The sequence below is a fragment of the Choloepus didactylus genome, chromosome 5 (assembly GCF_015220235.1).
Source record: "Choloepus didactylus isolate mChoDid1 chromosome 5, mChoDid1.pri, whole genome shotgun sequence".
NCBI lineage: Eukaryota > Metazoa > Chordata > Mammalia > Pilosa > Megalonychidae > Choloepus > Choloepus didactylus.
In genome coordinates, this window is record NC_051311.1 from 161,126,510 (window position 1) to 161,144,548 (window position 18,039).

The following is an 18,039-nucleotide window of genomic DNA, read 5'->3' on the forward strand; positions in this document are numbered from 1 at the left end:
TTCCACCAAGTCAGAAGATGGAGGCCTTGGGAAGGATTAAGGGTGCTTACCGCCCTGGGAGGCACTGTGCCCCTGTGGGAGTGGAGCACAGCCAGTTGAGCAGGGAGAGGGAAGGAGAAGAAGGTCTTGGAAGAGAGGATTTGCTCAAGCTCTTGTTTCCAAGAGCAACTGGGGAACAGACCTTTGGCCGGCCAGCCCAGTGAGCCATTCCATGCTTGCCTTTGGACAAGGAGAAAAGGCCGGGCTCAGAGATTTCTGGAGATGAGGGTTTGCAACAGCTTCTCGATGTCAGAAATTCCTTGCATGGAAGACAGTGGTTTTCCTTTGTCAAAATGTTTTAAAGAAAAAAAAAAGGGGGGGGGCTTATGTAGGCAGCCCTTAGTAACTGCCTCACGTTGAAGTGTCCTCAAGCCGTCCCAAAGTGCGAATGATCTATGGGTGATGGGGGCTGGAGAGGGTGGAGAAAGACGGGTGTCCTTGGCCAGGCTGGTGACCCAAACTGGAGAAGCTGGGATGAGGGGCAGACGCTGGTTTGAACCAGTTTGGCCTGAATTCAACTGCTTTACTCCCTTTCTCCTTTCTTCCTTTTCTCGTTCATAAAAACTTTATGAGTCTCCCATTATATGGTGGGCACCTGCTTTGGGGTGGCTTGATGGCACTTTGGGGTGGGGGAGTTCCTGAGTGTTACTCATGTAAGTACTTTCTTAAAAGTCCTTTGCCTTTGAAAAACTGATAATGAAAATTATTCTCCACAATACAGTCAGATCGTCTTCTAAAATGCAAACATGGTGACATTACCTGTTACCCTGGAGAGGTGTCCTGTTGGCCTAAAGCCCAGTTGGCACTATTCCCTACAAAGCCTTGCATTCTTGGCTTGCCTGAGTCCCTAGCCTCCTTCTGCACCACGCTCGCTTCCCCTTGAACATGCACGTCCACCCAGCTCCCCCAGCCCTACCTGCTGTCAGCATCCCTGGCACATGCCATGCTCTAACCACCCCCGCATTTGGCCAGGTGCCCCCCAAATCCCTTGCCTTGGTTCCTCTGCTCTTCTTCAGTCTTGAGACTTTCTGCTTCTCCTTCACATCACAGCTCAATTGCCATGTCCTTTGTGACACTGTCCCTGACATTGCCATCGGTGCAGCCAGCTGCTACTTTGTAACACTGTGTGCGGGTATTTTTGCCATGAGGAGACATAAATGGTTTTTTGATGAATGAGTAAGTGAGCAAGTGAGTGAGTGTGTGTGCAGGGAGCAGCCAACAGTTACAGATGGGAACCCTGATGCCCTGGAGTGGGCCCCTCAAGCCCATCCCTAGTAACCCCTGGATTTGGCGTTAATGTAAACCTCATCATGGAGCAGGGGTCCCCAGTTTACTCAGGGTATTCACCCAGCTGCTGAAACCTAGCTTGTGGATGGTCTGCCTTTGCATTCTGATCCCAAGCTCAGCTTTTGCAGTCTGACCCCATGGTCTGCCTTTGCAGTCTGGTGCCTAGTAAATCTATCCTCTGCAGGAAGAACTTAATTTTGTTCCTTGGGATTAAGTGTTATCAGAAGCCAGTGTAGGTGTCAGACCAGGGTGAGAAACACAGAGGATCGTGGTGAATCAGGCAGAAACCTGGAAGCTGGGTCAGAACACGTGGGTGCCCCGGGATCACGAGAGGGCAAGACCCATTGGTCAGCCCAGGTGCAGGGTCAGAGTCTGTTTGCACCCGGTGGCATTTGCTCTGGCTTTGGAATTCGCCTGCCTCCTCAGCCTGTGCTGCCTACAACCCCTCATGGTTAAATATGCTTCCAAGGGGGCTAAAAGACTGTGATCTGACATCAAACAGCAAAACAGAATACTTCCCTTCTTGCAACAGCCTTTCTTGTTCCTCCACTGGTTTATGTGTGGAAGATACCAAGAGAAACATCGGGACTTAGAGAGGGGAAGCTCCAGTGTTGGCGTCGGGTCAGCGATGTGCGATGAGAATATTAACCCGGAGGGGGGTTGGTTGGGCGAGCAGGAAACCTGGAAGGCAGTGGTTTGCAGCCAGGTAGGCAGAATGGGAAACTGCCAAGAAACCTGAGAGCCGAGTCACAGAAGCAGGACCTTAGACTGCAAAAGCGTGTTTCAGAGTTCCTGCCTGGGGATAGAGCTTGAGTTGTTTCCCCTGTGTAGCGACAAAGCAGTTTGTGGCAATTATCTGTGAGATTATTAGGTGCATGTAATTTATTACAAGTGATAATGTGGCTGAAGTTTTTTGAACGATGTAGCTTTTTGAAAAGAAATTAGTTAAGAGCAGATTCTGGGATATCCTTCCCATAAAAAGCCCCCTTTAACTTCTTGTTTTCCCATTCGAGTGTATTCCTATGGAGTTTTGAGCCTGGTACTGATGTTCCAAGGAGCTTTTTAGAACATATTGGGGTGGGGGGAGATAATCTGTTCTTAAATTTGGATTCAGGCTCCTTTTGCTGGTTCTTGCAGGTACCTCATAAGCATGGTGCTAAGTGCAGTCTGATTTTCTGGAAAACATGCTTGCATCGTGCACTCTCCGACAGCAGTGCTGTGTGCTTTCAGTTCAATTTGTAGACACTACTATGTGCCAGTTCGTCTGTTAGATGCTGGAGAATTGGAAATGAAGACGACATAGACCCATTCCCAGGAAGCCTTCAGTCTGGTGGGAGAGATGGATGTATCCGTAGGCAGGTAACCGAGAGATGTTTGCAAAAACTGAAGTTAAAATAAGCTATAGGAAAAATGAAGGGGAATAATGATCTGATTTGAGGGTTGGGGGGGAAACAAGAATGAACTGTTGTCTGCCAGGGGACGAGTTGGTGAGGAATCTGAACCCAGAATGGCATGCCTAGGCGAGGAGGCTGGTTTTTTGTGTTTGGCTGTTGTTTTGAATGTTGAAAGTTGAAGAATAGCTTTGCTATTTGACCTCAGAAAGGAAAAGATGGATGTTCAGTGCTGGAACGTCAGAGGTTTCATGCTGGCCAGTTGAACAGAGGACTGGAATTTGCACACGTCATTCATAAAGGCCCTGGGCTAGCCCACCCAGGTAGTGCCCTAAATCTGAGAGGTCTGTAATTGCAAGTGGAGTTGAAGATCTGGAGTACAGACTGTGTCACTTCACCTGCAGAGGTGGTGGAATGTCATGTGGGCTGGACAGGGAGGGAAGGTAGGGAAGTTCCTATCTATGAACTGCTGGAAGGCTGGGCTTGGAGCCTGAAGCAGGGAGGCTCCTTAGCAGCTATTTGTTCCAACTTTCCTCTTGGTGCTGGGGTCCCCTCTCTGTACCCCATAGAAGCGAGGAAGGGGCTTCTGCTTGAACATGCCCCTGTTCACTGGCAGCCTTTTCTTTTTCTCAGAAGTTAAACTCACTGTGGCGCTTCTCCTTGTAGAAAGCTAAGATCTACGTCTCTGTAAGTGAGGTTCCTTACAACAGCGTCACGTGGAAGTCTGAGAAGCATCTGAAAGGAGCTGTTCCCTCTGTCGCTCTCCCCCTACCCTGCAGACTTCCCTTCTTCAGGTTAAATGACCCACCACTTTCCAGGTTCTCCCAGGCATCCTGGCTCCCCCCAGCACCTTCTCTGCCCTCGCTCCGGGTTTTTAATTTCCTTCTAAAAACACAGACCCCAGAGAGGACAACTGGATTCCAGATGTGACTTGCAGGGAGCAAAGAGTGGCACTCGGGATGGGGAAGTCAGCAGGGCAGGGCAGCCACCGTGGCTCCTGGGGCGGAAAGGCCCCTACCACCCCTCTGCTTTGAGCTTGGCTGGAAACCATCACACGGTAGGTTGCCAGCCTCTTTAGCAAGGTCAGCCTCCTGTTATTTCTTGGTTGAAGATCCAAGTCAGGAAAAAAGCCTTTCTGCATTGGTTTTATTCTTCTTTCCAGTCCTGATGGATTATTTGCCGGGTTGTGTACGCGCCTGGCAGATCTTGATCACTGGACAATATTCAATCATTTTGAAAACAGGAACCCTGAAGAGACGGCTGTATTTCGATGTTCTTAAGCCCCCTCAAGCCAGCATCCTTAAAGAGGTCTGAAATCCTGGCAAAGCTGCAACCCCCCCCCCCCCCCCACAACGAATTGGTAATTCCAGTCAGATGGCGGGTGGCAGGCTCCGCTTCCCCTCCGGTCCTGGAAGGCGTTTTCATCAACTTTGCCCTGTATTTGGCGGAGAAGCCTTTTGCCTCCTTTCCTGGCCTGCGGTCTGAGGTGGGGGAGGAGAAGGCGTTTTCACGGCAGATGGAGGAACGCCGCGCCGGGGCCGTGCGCTCGCCCGCCTGGCTTTTGTTCCGCGTGTCTGACTTCTCCTGACGGGCTCGGGCGGAGTGGACCGGGAGGGCGCCGCGCCGCGCTCGCACCGACCGGGGCGGCCGTCGAGGGCCCCTTCGGGCCGCACGGATCGCGCGACTCCCAGCCGCAGGGCTCAGGCGAGGAGGACAGTGCCTCCGCTTCTCACCGCAGGTTGGGGAGGGGCGCGCGCCCCTGTGGCCGTCCGCAGCCAGACCGGAGCCGGAGCCGGAGCAGGGCTCCCCTGCGGGCGCCGGAGGGACGATGCGGCTACGTGCCCTGGCTGCGGGGCCGCGGGGAATGTTCGCTCCGGAGCCCCGGCGGCGGCGGCAGCGGCGCCAGGTGAGTGGCCCGTCGGAGGGGTCGGTCCAGGGGTTTGGTGCCCGGAGCTCGGGGCTCCTTCGGGCCAGCGCGCACGTGTGCGTGGTAGGCATGTGTGCGCGCGCCTGTGCCTGCGTGCACGCGTGTGCATGTCTGTGCACGCGCGTGCGTGTGCATGTGCGTGTGCGCACGTATGTGTGCATGAGAGGGGAGAGAGGGAAAGTGGGGCTGTGTCTACTGGGAGGCGCTGGCACCCTGGTGAGCCCACATCAAGGTGGCTTAACTCTCTAATCCAATTGCGGCTTTGAAAAGCTTCCTCCAAAAGCCTTTTCCTGTAATGGAAATAGGAATAGGTCCTTACGCAGGCTAGCTGCTCCGCTCTTGTGTCTTGCATAGAAAAGGGCATTTTAGATCAGCACTGGTGGGGGTGTCGTGTCAGGCGCCCGTTCATTGGGGTCAGCATGCACAACACACAATGTCCTGGAATTCATACCCAGTGTGGGAATTAAACTGAGTGGTGGAGAGCAATTGCTCCAGCCGCACTTTCTCTATAAGTCTGACAAGCAGACATTTATTGCATTCCTTTTCCCTGGAACTTTTGCACGGTTTTGTGGCGTGAGAAGTCATCAAAATGTCAGCTCTTTTACAGGACTTGAGTTGCGTTGCGTTTGGTATTTCACTTTAACAACCAAACACTGTTGCTCGAAAGCGTAAGAACAATGCGTGTGCTGGTGGCTGTCAGCACTGGGGCTGCATGACCGGGGTGGGAAACTTCTCCCAGGGCGGGATCACGCTGGGCATCTGGGGTCAACACTGCTGCGGCGGAAGGTTTTTGTGCGTGTAATTTTAATTTCAGAGTAACGTTGATTGGGGAGTGTGGTTTTATTCAGTGCCTGTAGAATGCTCCTGAAGTTTTCTCAAGTATTGAAATGAGAGCCTAAGTCCTCTTACTACAGGTAGAGCTTAATAAATCAAATATTTCTCCAAAGAAACACATAGTTTGGATCAAGCTGTTTGAGCCTTGTCTTTTTGTTCTGCTGCTACATTTAGCCCGGAGAAGCTAGCAGAGAGTCCAGGCAGGTTTGCATTTTAACAGAGCAGAGAGGTACCCGTTGGCTTTTCTGCGGAGCACTTCCTTATTTAATTTTGCCGAGATTTTTCCTTGCTAAAAAGAGACCTTACATTCAGGATCAGCACTAATTACTGTGTACCCCCTCAGGCAATCCTTGTGGAACCTGGAGCTCTGCTACCCTTCTAACTTTTTGCTCCTAACAATTAAATGCAATTTAGATTCCTGAACTGAGCCTGCTAAATGCTCCAGTGTTACTACCACCTTCCCCTGTGCGCTTACTGGCCCCACCTCTTTGGGAGAAATGAAAGCACAGTATCAGGTGAAAACAAAGGCAGTCTAATCCCGTCTCGTCTCATTTCACAATAGAGATGTTATGTACAGATGAAGTGTGAGCAGATGTTATTACACGATCTTAAATGAATTCCTCAGAGATCCAGCAATTGGAATAACTTTAGCTTCCACACAGTGCCTCTGCTGTTTCCTTAGTTGACTCTGGTAGTTGTGGAACAGTGGGCAAGGAAACTGCAGGAAACAGTGTCTCTTTCTCCCTGCTTGGAATAAAGGTATTTGTAAGGAATAAAAAGGTCACAGTCTTGCTCATTAGCCCACGGACTATTGCCAATTAATTCATTCAACAAGTATTAATTGAAGGTCCACTGTCCCCTGTCTGCCAGGCTCTGTGGGAGAGTTTAGAAGTACAAAGGCGAAAGAGTGTGGCCTCCTGCCTTGAGGAAATTGCAATCCAGCACAGGAGATAAGATGTGTAAACAAATAATTGCAGCAGGAGGAAGAAAAAGGACGGGCCAGCTGAAAGAGTCCAAGAGAGGGTCGTGCTTGTCAGACATTTGAATGCCTACCCCTGTCTCAGTGTGAGATTGGAAGTTGAACCTGGGTTTGCATCCCAGAGGCCCCATCCATGGGCTTTGTGGTCTCCAGAGAGGCACTTCATGCTCTTTGAATCTTAGCATCCCTGTTTGTAAAACAATGATGATCCTGATAATGCCACAGGAAGATTACCTGAGAAAATGCACAGAAATGTCACGACTTTCTTAATCAGTAGCATCATCATGCCTCTTTTGTAGTGCATGGAATACATTGCACAATCTCTTTGGAAAAATCGAGCACAAACATAAGAACCAATATATAATGACAATGCCTTGAGTGTATATAGATCCTTATATTGTAGTACTTTCGGATGGTGGTTGAGATTAGAATCACCTGGGAGAGCTTTGAAAACCATATCATGCTCTGCCCTGCTTCTAGATAATCTGATAGAATAATGAATGAAGGCTGAATGGAGCCTGGGCATTGCTGCTTTACAACTCTCTCCAGGGACTCCCAAGGACTGCCAGAGTTCACAACTAAATCATAGTATAGTGTTTGATCATTGACAACAGCTCCCTCAATAGGTAGGAGGGGGAAGGGGTACCCTTTCCATTTTAAGGTGATTAACAGAGGCCCGGAGAGAGCTTATGGCTTGCCCAAGGTCACAGAGCTTGTGTTGCAGGTGACAAAAAGTTATGACTTCTCAGTTCAGTGCATGTGCTCTTATTTGACAGACTTGACAAAGTCAACAAGAAATTAAGGAATAGATGAGTGATGAAGTGTCAAGACTGCTATAGGAGTGCTGAAGGAGAAAACTACGTTATGACCTGAAGTGACCAGAAAGGACTTCTTGGAGGAGGGTGGGGCTGGGAATTGTCATGATAGGAAGCTAGAAGTTACTGGCATTCCAGATGGTATGAATAGCAGGAGAGAGTTGGGGATGACTGAAGCATGCTTTAAAGTTGGGGTGGCATGTGCGATTCAGTCCTGTGCCAGTTCTAGTCCATTGGTAGTGACTTGCTGAAGTTCTCCATTGAGAAGGATTGTAAGGCCAACTGGGAAAGAGAGCCATGATTGATTAGTTATGTCTGCCATAGGTGACGGAAGGAGGAGTAGGGTCAGTGTGCTCTTTACTATCCCTTTGATAGGGAGGGTAACTAGATCTCAGGGGAGTATTTGCTGTGTTGAAAATTAGGATTCAAGGTTTTCATCCAAACCCCCCTATTTGTTAGTTTGAAAGGACCCCAGAATTACACCGTGGTTGGAACTCAGTTCAGTGTTTTTACATTGCAGATACATTTCTCAAAATACAATAGAAAATGTACCAACATGTACACTTGAATATGTGCAATTTTCAAAGTTACTTAGGCATTTCTAGATTCCTTTCTTTTACACAGGAATTTTAGCCTTAGTTTGTCACTTTTTACAAAAATAAAAAAAGGCCTGCTGGGATCTTGATTGCAATTGTGTTGAATTTATAGGTTATTGGGAAGACTATCTTAACTACATTGAGTCTCTGTACCCTTGAACTAGAATTTCTCTCCATTTTTTTCAGCAATATTTTGTAGTTTCTAATGTGTAGGTCTTTCACAGCTTTTGTCAGATTTATCCCTTAGTAATAATATTTTTATGAAATTGTAAATGGTAATGTTTTTTGAATTTCAATTTCTGAATGTTCATTGCTAGTATACAGAAATACAATCAGTTTGTATATTGTTCTACCATTCACTCTTGCTAAGGTTACTTGTTAGTTCTAGAAGCATTTTTTGTAGATTTCATCAGATTTTTCTACATAGATGATCATGTCACTAGCGATTCAAGAAAATTTTATTTCTTTTCCAATCTGGATGCCCTTTATTTATTTTTCTTGCCTGATTACATTGGTTAGCACCTCCAGGACAATGTTGAATAGAAGTGGTGACAGCAGACATCCTTGCCTTCTTCCAGATCTTAAAGGGAACACATTCAATCTTTCATCTTTAAATATGATGTGAGTTGCAGGTTTTATGTAGATGTCTTTTTATCAAGTTGAGGAAGTTCCTTCCTATTTCTACCTGGCTAAGAACTCTTACCGTGAATGGATGTTGGATTTTTTTTTGGAAGCCTTTGTTGCATCAACTTTGAGATGATCCTGTAGTTTTTAATTTTATTTTTAAGTTTATTAGTACAGTGAATTACATTGACTGATTTTTGCACGTTAAGCCAACTTTGCATACCTGGGATACTTCAACTTGTCATAATGTATCATCCCATGAGTTACCTAGAAGTATGTTATTTAGTTTCTAAATATTTGGGGCTTTTCCAGAGGTCTTTCTGGTATTGATTTCTAATTTATTTCCTCTGTGATCAGAGAACATATTTTGTATGGCTTAAATCCTTTTAATTTATTTAGGCTGGTCTTATGTCCCAGAAGAATATGATCTACTTTGGCAAATGTTCCATGTGCAATTGAAACATTGGATATTCTGCTGTTATTGGATAGAATGTTCCATAAATATCAATTATGTCAAGTTGTTTGATAATGTTCATGTCTCCTTACTTATTTTCTGTCTACTTTTTCTATCATTTATCGAGACGGGGTAATGAAATTTATTTCTATATCTATGCATTTGTTTACTTCTCTTTGCAGCTCTCTTTTTGCTTCATGTATTTTGAAATCTAGTTATTAGGTGCATAAATGTTTAGGATTGTTTTGTCCTTTTGATGAATTTACCCTTTATTATTATGAAATGCTTTTCTTTATCCTTGGTAGTATTCTTTCCTGAAGTCTACTTTGTCTGATATTAATATCACTACTCCACTTCTCCTTTGTTTAATGTGAGCTTGCTATTTTTTTCTATCCTTTTACTATTAACCTGTGTCTCTGTATATAAAATGTCTTTCTTTTAGGCAGCCTAATCCCACATAGTATTGCTACTATTTTTGACAGTTGTCTTTTAAGGAGATTTAAATAATAAGGAAAGAATCTTATATATTTACCCTGCTATAACCATTTTCTGGTGCTCTTCATTTCTTTATGTAGAGCCGTATTTTCATCTGGCATCGTTTTCCTTCTACCCAAGGACTTTCTTGAACTTGACTTATGATATGTGTCTGCTGCTGAAGAACTTGTTCAGCATTTGTGTGTTTAAACCTCCTAAAATTCACCTTCATTTTTTGAAAGATATTTTTGTGGGGTGTAGAATTCTGGGTTGACAGATTTTTCTTTCAGAGATTTAACTGTGTTTCTCCACTTTCTTCTTTATTGTGTTGTTGTTGATGAGGGATCTACTGTTATCCTGATGGTTTTTTTCTCTTTGGTTATTTAAAAAAATTTTTTTCTTTATCACTACTTTTGAGCAATTTGTTTATGTGTGTTTTGGTGTAACATTCTTCACATTTCTTGTGCTTGGGGTTTGTTGAATTTCTTGGATTTGTGGATTTATAATTTGCATCATATTTGGAAGTTTTTCAGCCATTGTTTCTTCAAATGTCTCCCACTGTCCTTCCTCTCCTTGGGAGGTTACTTAAAAGTTGTCCCTCTGCTCACTGATAATCTGTTTATCTATTTATTTAATTGACTTTTCTCTCTATTTTGGGAAGTTTGTATTATGATGTCTTCAAATTCGCTAACCTGGTCTCCTTCAGTGTCTAATCTGCCAATAATCCCATTCAGTAGATTATTCATCTCAGATTTTATAGCTTTCATCTAAATGTTTGATTTGGGTCTTTTTATATCTTCCATGTCTACTTAACTTTGTACATATGGAATATCATTATGATATCTGTTCTAATATTCTTGTCTACTAATTCTAACATTTCTGTCAGTTTTGGGTTAGTTTCAATAAATTGTTCTTCTCACTATGGGTCATGTTTTCTGGTCTCTTTGCAAGCCTGGTAATTTTTGATTGAATACCAGACATTGTGAATTTTACCTTAATGGGTGCTAGGTGTTTTTGTATGCCTATAAATATTCTTGAACTTTGTTCCGGGATGCAGTTATGTTATTTGGAAACAATTTGATGCTCTTGTTGGGTTTAGCTTTTTCAATATGGTAGGTAGGACTGGAGTCGTGCTTATTTTAGAGCTAATTATTTCCCACTGCTGTAGTAGGATTCGTTTGTGTATTCTGTGCAATACACTGAGAATCCTGAGGTTTTCCAGCCTGGCTGTCAGAACAGTCACTATTCCCAGCTCTAGGTGAGTACTGGACACTGTTTCCTCTCGTCGTTTCTGGCAACCCTTTCCCCAGCCTTGGCACGTGCTCATTTGTACTTAACCTGAATACCTGAGAGGTGCCTTCTGCAGATCTTCAGAGTTCTTTCTGCGTGCTGCTGTCTGTTCTGTGGTTGTCTTTCCAGCAAACCTTTGCTGCCTTGTTCTCCCTGGACTCTTAACTTTTCCTCCTCCACCTAGATAGTACACTGAGCTCAGCCTTCCCGCCCTGCAGCCCGAAAACTCTTCCAGTGCAGTAATTTGGGGGTAATCTTAGAGTTCACTCCATCTTTTCTTATCTCTGAGGTATCACTGCCCCTTGTTTCCTGATTCAGTGTCTTTAAAACTGTTGTTTTGTACATTTTATGCATTTTTGGTTGTTTCTGGTGAAAGATAAATCTAGTCCCTCTAGGCATTTTTAAAAAATAAAAATGCTATTGCATTAACATTGTTTTTATAGCGTCTTTTAAATTAAACTATATTATGAACATCTTTCCAGGATTGTCTCCTTATTAATTTTTTTTTTTTTTACCTTTCTGATAGTTCTTTACTGAGACTCTTACAATTTGCAGACAATGAAAAGCAAAAATTGTAATGGCTTTATATATGTATGTACCTGTGTAACCACCACTTCTCAGAACACGATGTAGGACATTTCATTCACCCCAGTAACTTTTCTTATGCCCTTTCCAACCCATCACCACCCATTACTTACCTCTATTAACATAGATTGGTTTTGCCTGTTTGTGAACTCCCTATAAACAGAATTATGCAGTTGTCCTTTTGTGTCTGGCTTCTTTCACTAGACATAATGCTTTTGATGTTTACCCTTATTGTTGTGTGTCTTAGTAGTTTGTTCTTATGTATTCCTGAACAGTATTTCATTGTATGAATTTAATTTGTTTATTTGTTCCCCTTTTGTTGGACATTTGGGTTTTGTGCAGTTGGAGTTCATTTATACAAGGCTGTTGTAACCATTCTTGCACAAGACTTTTATGGATATATGCATTTTTTTCTTTTTAAATACATGAGAGTGAAATTGCTGGACCATTGGATAAGTGTATGTTTAAGTTTATAAGAGATTGTCAAATTCTTCCCGAAGTAGTTGTACCATTTGTTCTATGTTGTCGACAGCATTTCATCTTCTCCGTTGATTTTAGCTTTTTCTGGTGAGTAATGGATTTTAGTTCACTGAATCCATATGGATTTTTAGTTCATGCTAGAATACCCTGTCACATATCAGCATATAGGTATCATGGTTTCTAAAGCAAATTGAATTTTTGAGATCATCGATTACAACTGTGAGCCTTGGTTACAGGCAAACATGAATTTGGTTGATGATTGGTTAATTTCTTTCTAGCACTAATGCTTATAATAGATTTAATGCGGTATCGCTTTTAAGGAAGTATCTCATGCCTTATCACAGGCTAATCTCACAATAGTCTATTCTACTGCAGAAGAACTGAACATCAGCTCAATGAGCCTCAGAAATTGGCTCAGATTTGCAGATCTCGATGATTCTGTGACACTGTTGAACCAGGAAAATCAGCCATTTAGCTTCCTTTTTAATATAACCATGGCATTTGCTAGTTATGTCTGCCAGAGGAAAAGGGTCAAGCCTCCTGGAAGAGTGTGTGATTTACTTTGTCACTGAAGAGGGTGGTCATAAACCTTAAGCCTGGAAGCTTTGTATGGTATCATAGTAAGCAATAGCATTTACATGCTCCTGACACACTTCACAGAGAGGGTTGGGAAGTTGTGTAAGTGTAAACTTCATCCAGGGCTCTAGAACTGAGAAGGCTTGACCTGGTATCATCGGCTTGCCTTGGGAATTGTTGCATTGCGAGGATGGTTTCTTAGTTTTCTCTGTTTGAGTGATAAAGTTCTTCTTTCAGCTCTTGACCGACTCCGCTAGATTTATTATCTCCTGGAGGGGAAAAGAAAAAAAAGCAAATTATGAACTCAAGGGTTGAGTTTCTTCCTTTACTTTTTCAGCCAGAAGAATTAACTGCCAGTCCGCACAGTTTTAAGAACAAGGCCTTTAAAAAGTCCAAAGTCTGCGGAGTTTGCAAACAAATTATCGACGGTCAAGGTATTTCATGCCGAGGTGAGTACACATTTATAATTCTCTCGCTGATTAAAGTGAAGCGAAACAAACAAACAAACAGCAAGTCACAAAATAAAAATGTTATTTTCGGGAGTTTCCAAAAACTCAGTCATGGAATTTCCCTTCATAGCTTATTTTTACTCCCACCCTTCCTTGGGAGTGTGTGTATGTGTGTGTGTGTAGGGGGCAATTGTATTTGCACAAATATGTGCTCATGTGATAAAATCTTCCAGAAAGAGCAAAATTACTCATTGAAGAGAGGTCAACAGTTAGCTATTCAGGATTTGTTCTTTAGTCTGTTCTGTGGAGTCAGTACCTCAGTTGATGCAGTTTTCCTTTCTGATCTCTAATCTGAGTTTCCAAATGAAGTTTTTCTGTCCTTCTGAAATTAGAGTTCATTTTGGTCTGGCCCCTTTCAGCCTGTTGCTAAGGCATCACTCCTAACACTAAACAAAGCCACCATCTTGGCTGTTTGACGTTTAAAATCAGGTAATTGATGGCACTTGGTAATTTTTCTTTGTGATTGCACATTTATAAATCTGTATAATGGATGTGTGGATATAGCATCTCCTGTTTCCCTTGAACACCGTGCCAGTTTAAAACTGTTATGGACCCCAGAAGAGCCATGATTTTACCTAATCTTGTTGGGTGGAACCTTTTGATTGAGTTTTTCCATGGAGATGTGACTCACCCAACAGTGGGTGAGACCTTTGATTAAATTATTTTCATGGAGGTGTGGACCCCACCCATTCTGGGTGGGTTTTAATTAGATCACTGGAGTCCTTTAAGAGAGCTCACGGAAACAAGGAGCTCTGAGAAACTGAGAGAGACATTTTGGAAGAAGCTAAGAAATGTAATCCAGAGTTTGAATCTGGGAGAAGAGCCGACACAGACCCAGATGCTTGAAGATGCTGGGAGATGCAGACAGAAGGATGATTGGAGATGCTGAGCTAAGAGATGAAACCAAGAGTTTGCCCCAGAGAAGCTAAGAGAGGACCCCAGATGCTTAGAGAGAAATACCCCAGGAGAACCAAGCAGAGAGCTGAGAGAAACTAGGAGAGACAGAAACCCAGAGACGTTTTAGAGAAAGCTATTTTGAAATGCAACCCAGGAGCAAAGGACCAGCAGACACCAGCCACGTGCTTTCCAGCTGACAGAGGTGTTCCAGATGCCATTGGCCTTTCTTCATTGGAGGTATCCTCTTGTTGATGCCTCAGTATGAGCACTTTTATGGCCTTAGAATTGTAAATTTGTAACCTCATAAATCCTCTTTATAAAAGGCTATTTCTGGTATTTTGCATAATGGCAGCTTTAGCAAACCAGATCAAACACTTAGAATTGGCGCTGTAGGTGAAGGTGGCTGGGTGGTCCGGTGGGTACCCAGTCACGGAGTGGGAGGTGGAACAGGAAACCAGACCCTTGGACAATGATTGGCGCTGCCCTTTGGGTCTTCCCATTTACGGGGGTTTGAATTTCTTCTATAGAAAATTTCCAGGGTCCCATCTGCTGGGCTTCTGTTGTGGTGGGACAACCTCTTCTCTGCTTCTGCCTCTCCATAGACCATTGGCAGATGGTCCTTGGTGGACTTGCATGGCTGGAAAAGGGAGATACAAACTGCTCAAACCCTAATGGGTTGGGGGTGTGACTGGGGGTCTTCAAGGGTCTCTTAGGATTCTTTCTGCATGAAGTGGCTGAGATAAGGCAGGAAGGTGAAAGTACTCTTCACTGAAGAGGCTTTCTTTGGCAGCCAGGCTTAAAGAATGTGTTCCAGGTGGGATCAGGACTGTCAACTCACCTCTGCATCTTCCCCCACTGTTTCCTTTTGACCTGCAACTCTTTAGGCCTGTTCCTGGCCTGTCTACCCTTCCTTCTCCTCTCACCATCTCCAGATGTCTCTATTTCAGAGTCAGCATACCTCAGGTCCTTCACTTGCTTCTCAGAAGATGTGGTTCCCACTCTGTTTTCTCCCCTGGATGCAATCTTCTGGTGATGAGGGTCTGGGGGTACCTCTTCACGTAGAAAACGTAAGGTTAGGCAACAGGTTTTACCGTTGGGGGTAAATATTGGACACAGATCGGCTGCCCTCTGGAAAGAGCCATAACTGCTGGACCTACCCAAGGCCTCCTCTCCATCTCTCTTCCCACCCATCAGCAGGCACACTCATACCAAAATTCAGACGGTGCGTCTATCGTGGACAGGCAAGGCTTTTAGCAACAACACCCATCTGTTGGAAACTGCTCTAGTTCCTTGAGATCGGGAGGTCGCTGACTGTGAGGTTTGCTTTCTTCATCTGCAGAATGGGATGACAATGTGAATGCTACAGAGTTTGGCAGGCTCACGCACTTGGGGGCCACACTGAGGGGCCCTTCTGTCCTGCACCGGCAGGATCCCATCAGGAAACAGTGGGTGTACTCAACTAGGCTAATGTGAAGAGGAAGCAAAGCAATGGGTGTGGGAGAACTGCAGGAGAGAGTGCAGTTACCCTGGGGGTGGTAGCAGTGCGCTGTTACCACCCCTAGACCTAAAGGAAAGAAGGAGGGAGCTGGGCATCATTGGTGTTCTGGAGGAGAACAGGGAACTGATTGGCCGAGGGGTACGGTCAGCCAGAGTTGACCTTGCAGAAAGCGTGACCTTACTCTCTGTTTCTGATCTCCCATTGGGGCTCCCTGGTGGCTGAACCCAAATAGAAGCTTGAGAACAAGGGAACTATTCATTGAGGCCAACCTCCAGGGCAGAGAGTGGTGTATAAAAAAATATACTGAGCAGATTGATGTGACATCAATGTGATGGAAAACTTTCGTCAGCCTGTACTTGCACATGGGGCTTCCCGTGGGTGGTTTCCTGGGTCAGCCTTCGAGAGCCCGTCCCTTGTGTCATGTCCATGTACTTCTTGGTGGATTTAGGAAAGTTGCTTTAACCCTATGCACAGCGGCCCTTTCCATGTGCATAGCTCTGTGCAGCCCCCACATAAAAAGTGAAAAGAAATAGCTTTGACTGCCCTCTGAGATGCATCGTCCTATATCAAGACTTGCTCCATTCCTCTCCATGGTTCAGGACCAGCGTTCACTCTGCGTCTTGCCCTCTAGTGTCCAGCGGGGACCCTGCACCCCTCCAAGAACACAGTGGGGATTGGGCTCCCAAGGAGTCTCTCCCAATTTTGAACCCCATTCTTTTCGTGCTTATCAACTAGGTTGCACAGATACGTTCACCATTTTAATGTCCGGTCTCTAAATGTGATTCCTCCAGTGTGGAAATAAGGAAAATGACTATCCTAGAGTTGAATCTGGAGTTGTGGCCTCAGCATGATCTAGAGAGCCTGGAATGTGTGGCCAGAATGGCCATTCTGAGGTCCTTCTTACACTCCCAGGTTGTTGGGTCGCCTCAGAGCTTTGTTGCTCACTGATCCTGTTGGGCCTGGAGGTGAGAGCTCATGGGAGGCTCGTCAGATGACAGCTGGCCTTTTCTGCTTCGGTGGAGACCACTGCGGCATGGATGACACCTGCACAGGGCACCTCGATGCCCTGTTCTTGGTTCCAGCACCCTGCGAGGGGGCCACTCCACAGGCTTATCACCCGAGTTTTGCTTGAACTGGTTATAGGCTGGAGGGTTGGATAGACCCAGGTTTGAGTGTTGGCTCATCGGTTGATTATTCAAGTGACTAAGGGCAATGTCTCTTCCTCCCTCTGAGTCTATGAAAGGGGGAGTCTTAATTTCTACTCTGTGAGTGTTAAAGGAGATGGGGTGTTGCTTTAGTTGGGGTTCTCCAGGGAAACAGAAGCAACAGAATATATGTGTAGAGAGAGAGAGATTTATTTTAAAGAATTGGCTTACATGGTGGTGGGGACCAATAAGTCTGAATTCCTTAGAGAGGAGAAATCCTGGCATGAGTGATGTTGAAGTCTTGAGTCAAATTTCAATAGAGCAGCTGGCCAGTGGGAAATTCCCCACTAAGAGTTGATGCTGAAGTCTTCAGTCAGAAATTCATAGGGAAGACTGGCAGGCTGGAAACTCAGAGAGAAGTAGAGGGTATAGTCTTGAAATAGAATTTCCTCTTCTTCTGAAACCCTCCATTCTTTGCTCTTAAGGCCTCCAACTGAGTAAATTGAGGCCCATCCACATGGCTGAGGGTAACTCCGTTCCTTAAAGGCAGCTGGTTAGAGCTGCTAATCCCATCCACACAGTTCCTTCACAGTGACTTCTAGGCGTGTGTTTGACCAGACAACTGGACATCATAACCTAACCAAGTTGACACACACAACTAACCATCACAGGTGCGTCCAGCATTTAGTCAGCTTTCTGGAATTAATTTTGTGGTGGATGTTGCGATTATTTCTTCTGAATGCATCCTGCTGAAAATGTCGTGGCTGGTATCCACGTGGCTGGTGTCCACACTTGTTCTTGGGTTAGCTGCTGTGCACACATACAGCTCATCCGTGTGGACTGCAGGTGGGTGGTCTAGTGATAGGCCCTTTAAATAAAATGGCTTTGCTTCACAAGATTTACAGCTTGTTGCCCTGGATGTTGTGATTCATTTGAAGAGTATTTTTTCTTCCTCTTCTTTGTATAAGTGAAGCAGGGTTTAAAACGCAGTCTAGGACCTTTTTTGGATAGCGTGAACCTGTCCTCCCTCTTGCACCCCGATGAAGCTCAGATTCTCTTGGCACCTTCCCGGGGTTTGGAGTGAGCTCACGCGGTTGGGACTCGTTCATCCTTGCACTGTCCTGAAGTTCCACAGATTCACAGAAGGTCAAGAAAAGATCCTGAATGCATTCTCCATTTCAAAATGAGCTCTGTTTTGCAGCATCTTTAACATGTGGTACCTGAGGGCTGGAGAGGATTGGGGGGAACAGCCAAAGTTGTGGGGTATGCATGTGATTGTGTGTGCGTGCGTGTGCATGTGTGAGCTTATTTCTATATAGTAATAGTCCTTCTGAGAGCACCCCTCCTGCTCTGGGCCCTTCCTAAGTGAAGCTGCTCTACAGCACCCATTCTCTTATCTTTAAAGAGGCAGAGAGAGCTGTTTATCTTCTCGCAAGAGAAGAGCAGGAATGGACATTGCTCAAGACGGGCAAGAAGGTCATGATGTTCATCTTGCTATATTTCATCTCATTTTTAAAGAAAGATGGAGCAAGGAGTGGCTTTATATATGTACATATATATGTATTTATGGAAATTTTCAAACACACACGAAAGTTGAGAGTCCAATACAAAGGAACCTCATGGCCCATCAACCATCAAC

General features: G+C 44.9%; 1 protein-coding gene across 4 annotated transcripts in view; it reads left to right on the plus strand.

Annotated features, from left to right (window-relative positions):
* Positions 1-18,039, plus strand: part of TNS3 (tensin 3) — a 390,960-nt gene that overhangs the window by 104,473 nt on the left and 268,448 nt on the right. For 3 of the 4 annotated variants that reach the window (XR_005217079.1, XM_037837214.1, XM_037837219.1), the window contains exon 2: positions 12,689-12,800. Coding sequence is in view for 2 of the 4 variants with exons in the window: in XM_037837214.1 (XP_037693142.1) it covers positions 12,689-12,800 (112 nt within the window). In the remaining 2 variants the exon portion in view is untranslated. Of the gene's footprint in view, positions 1-4,232; positions 4,624-12,688; positions 12,801-18,039 lie in introns of those variants that run through there. The other variant, XM_037837216.1, reaches the window with a different exon arrangement.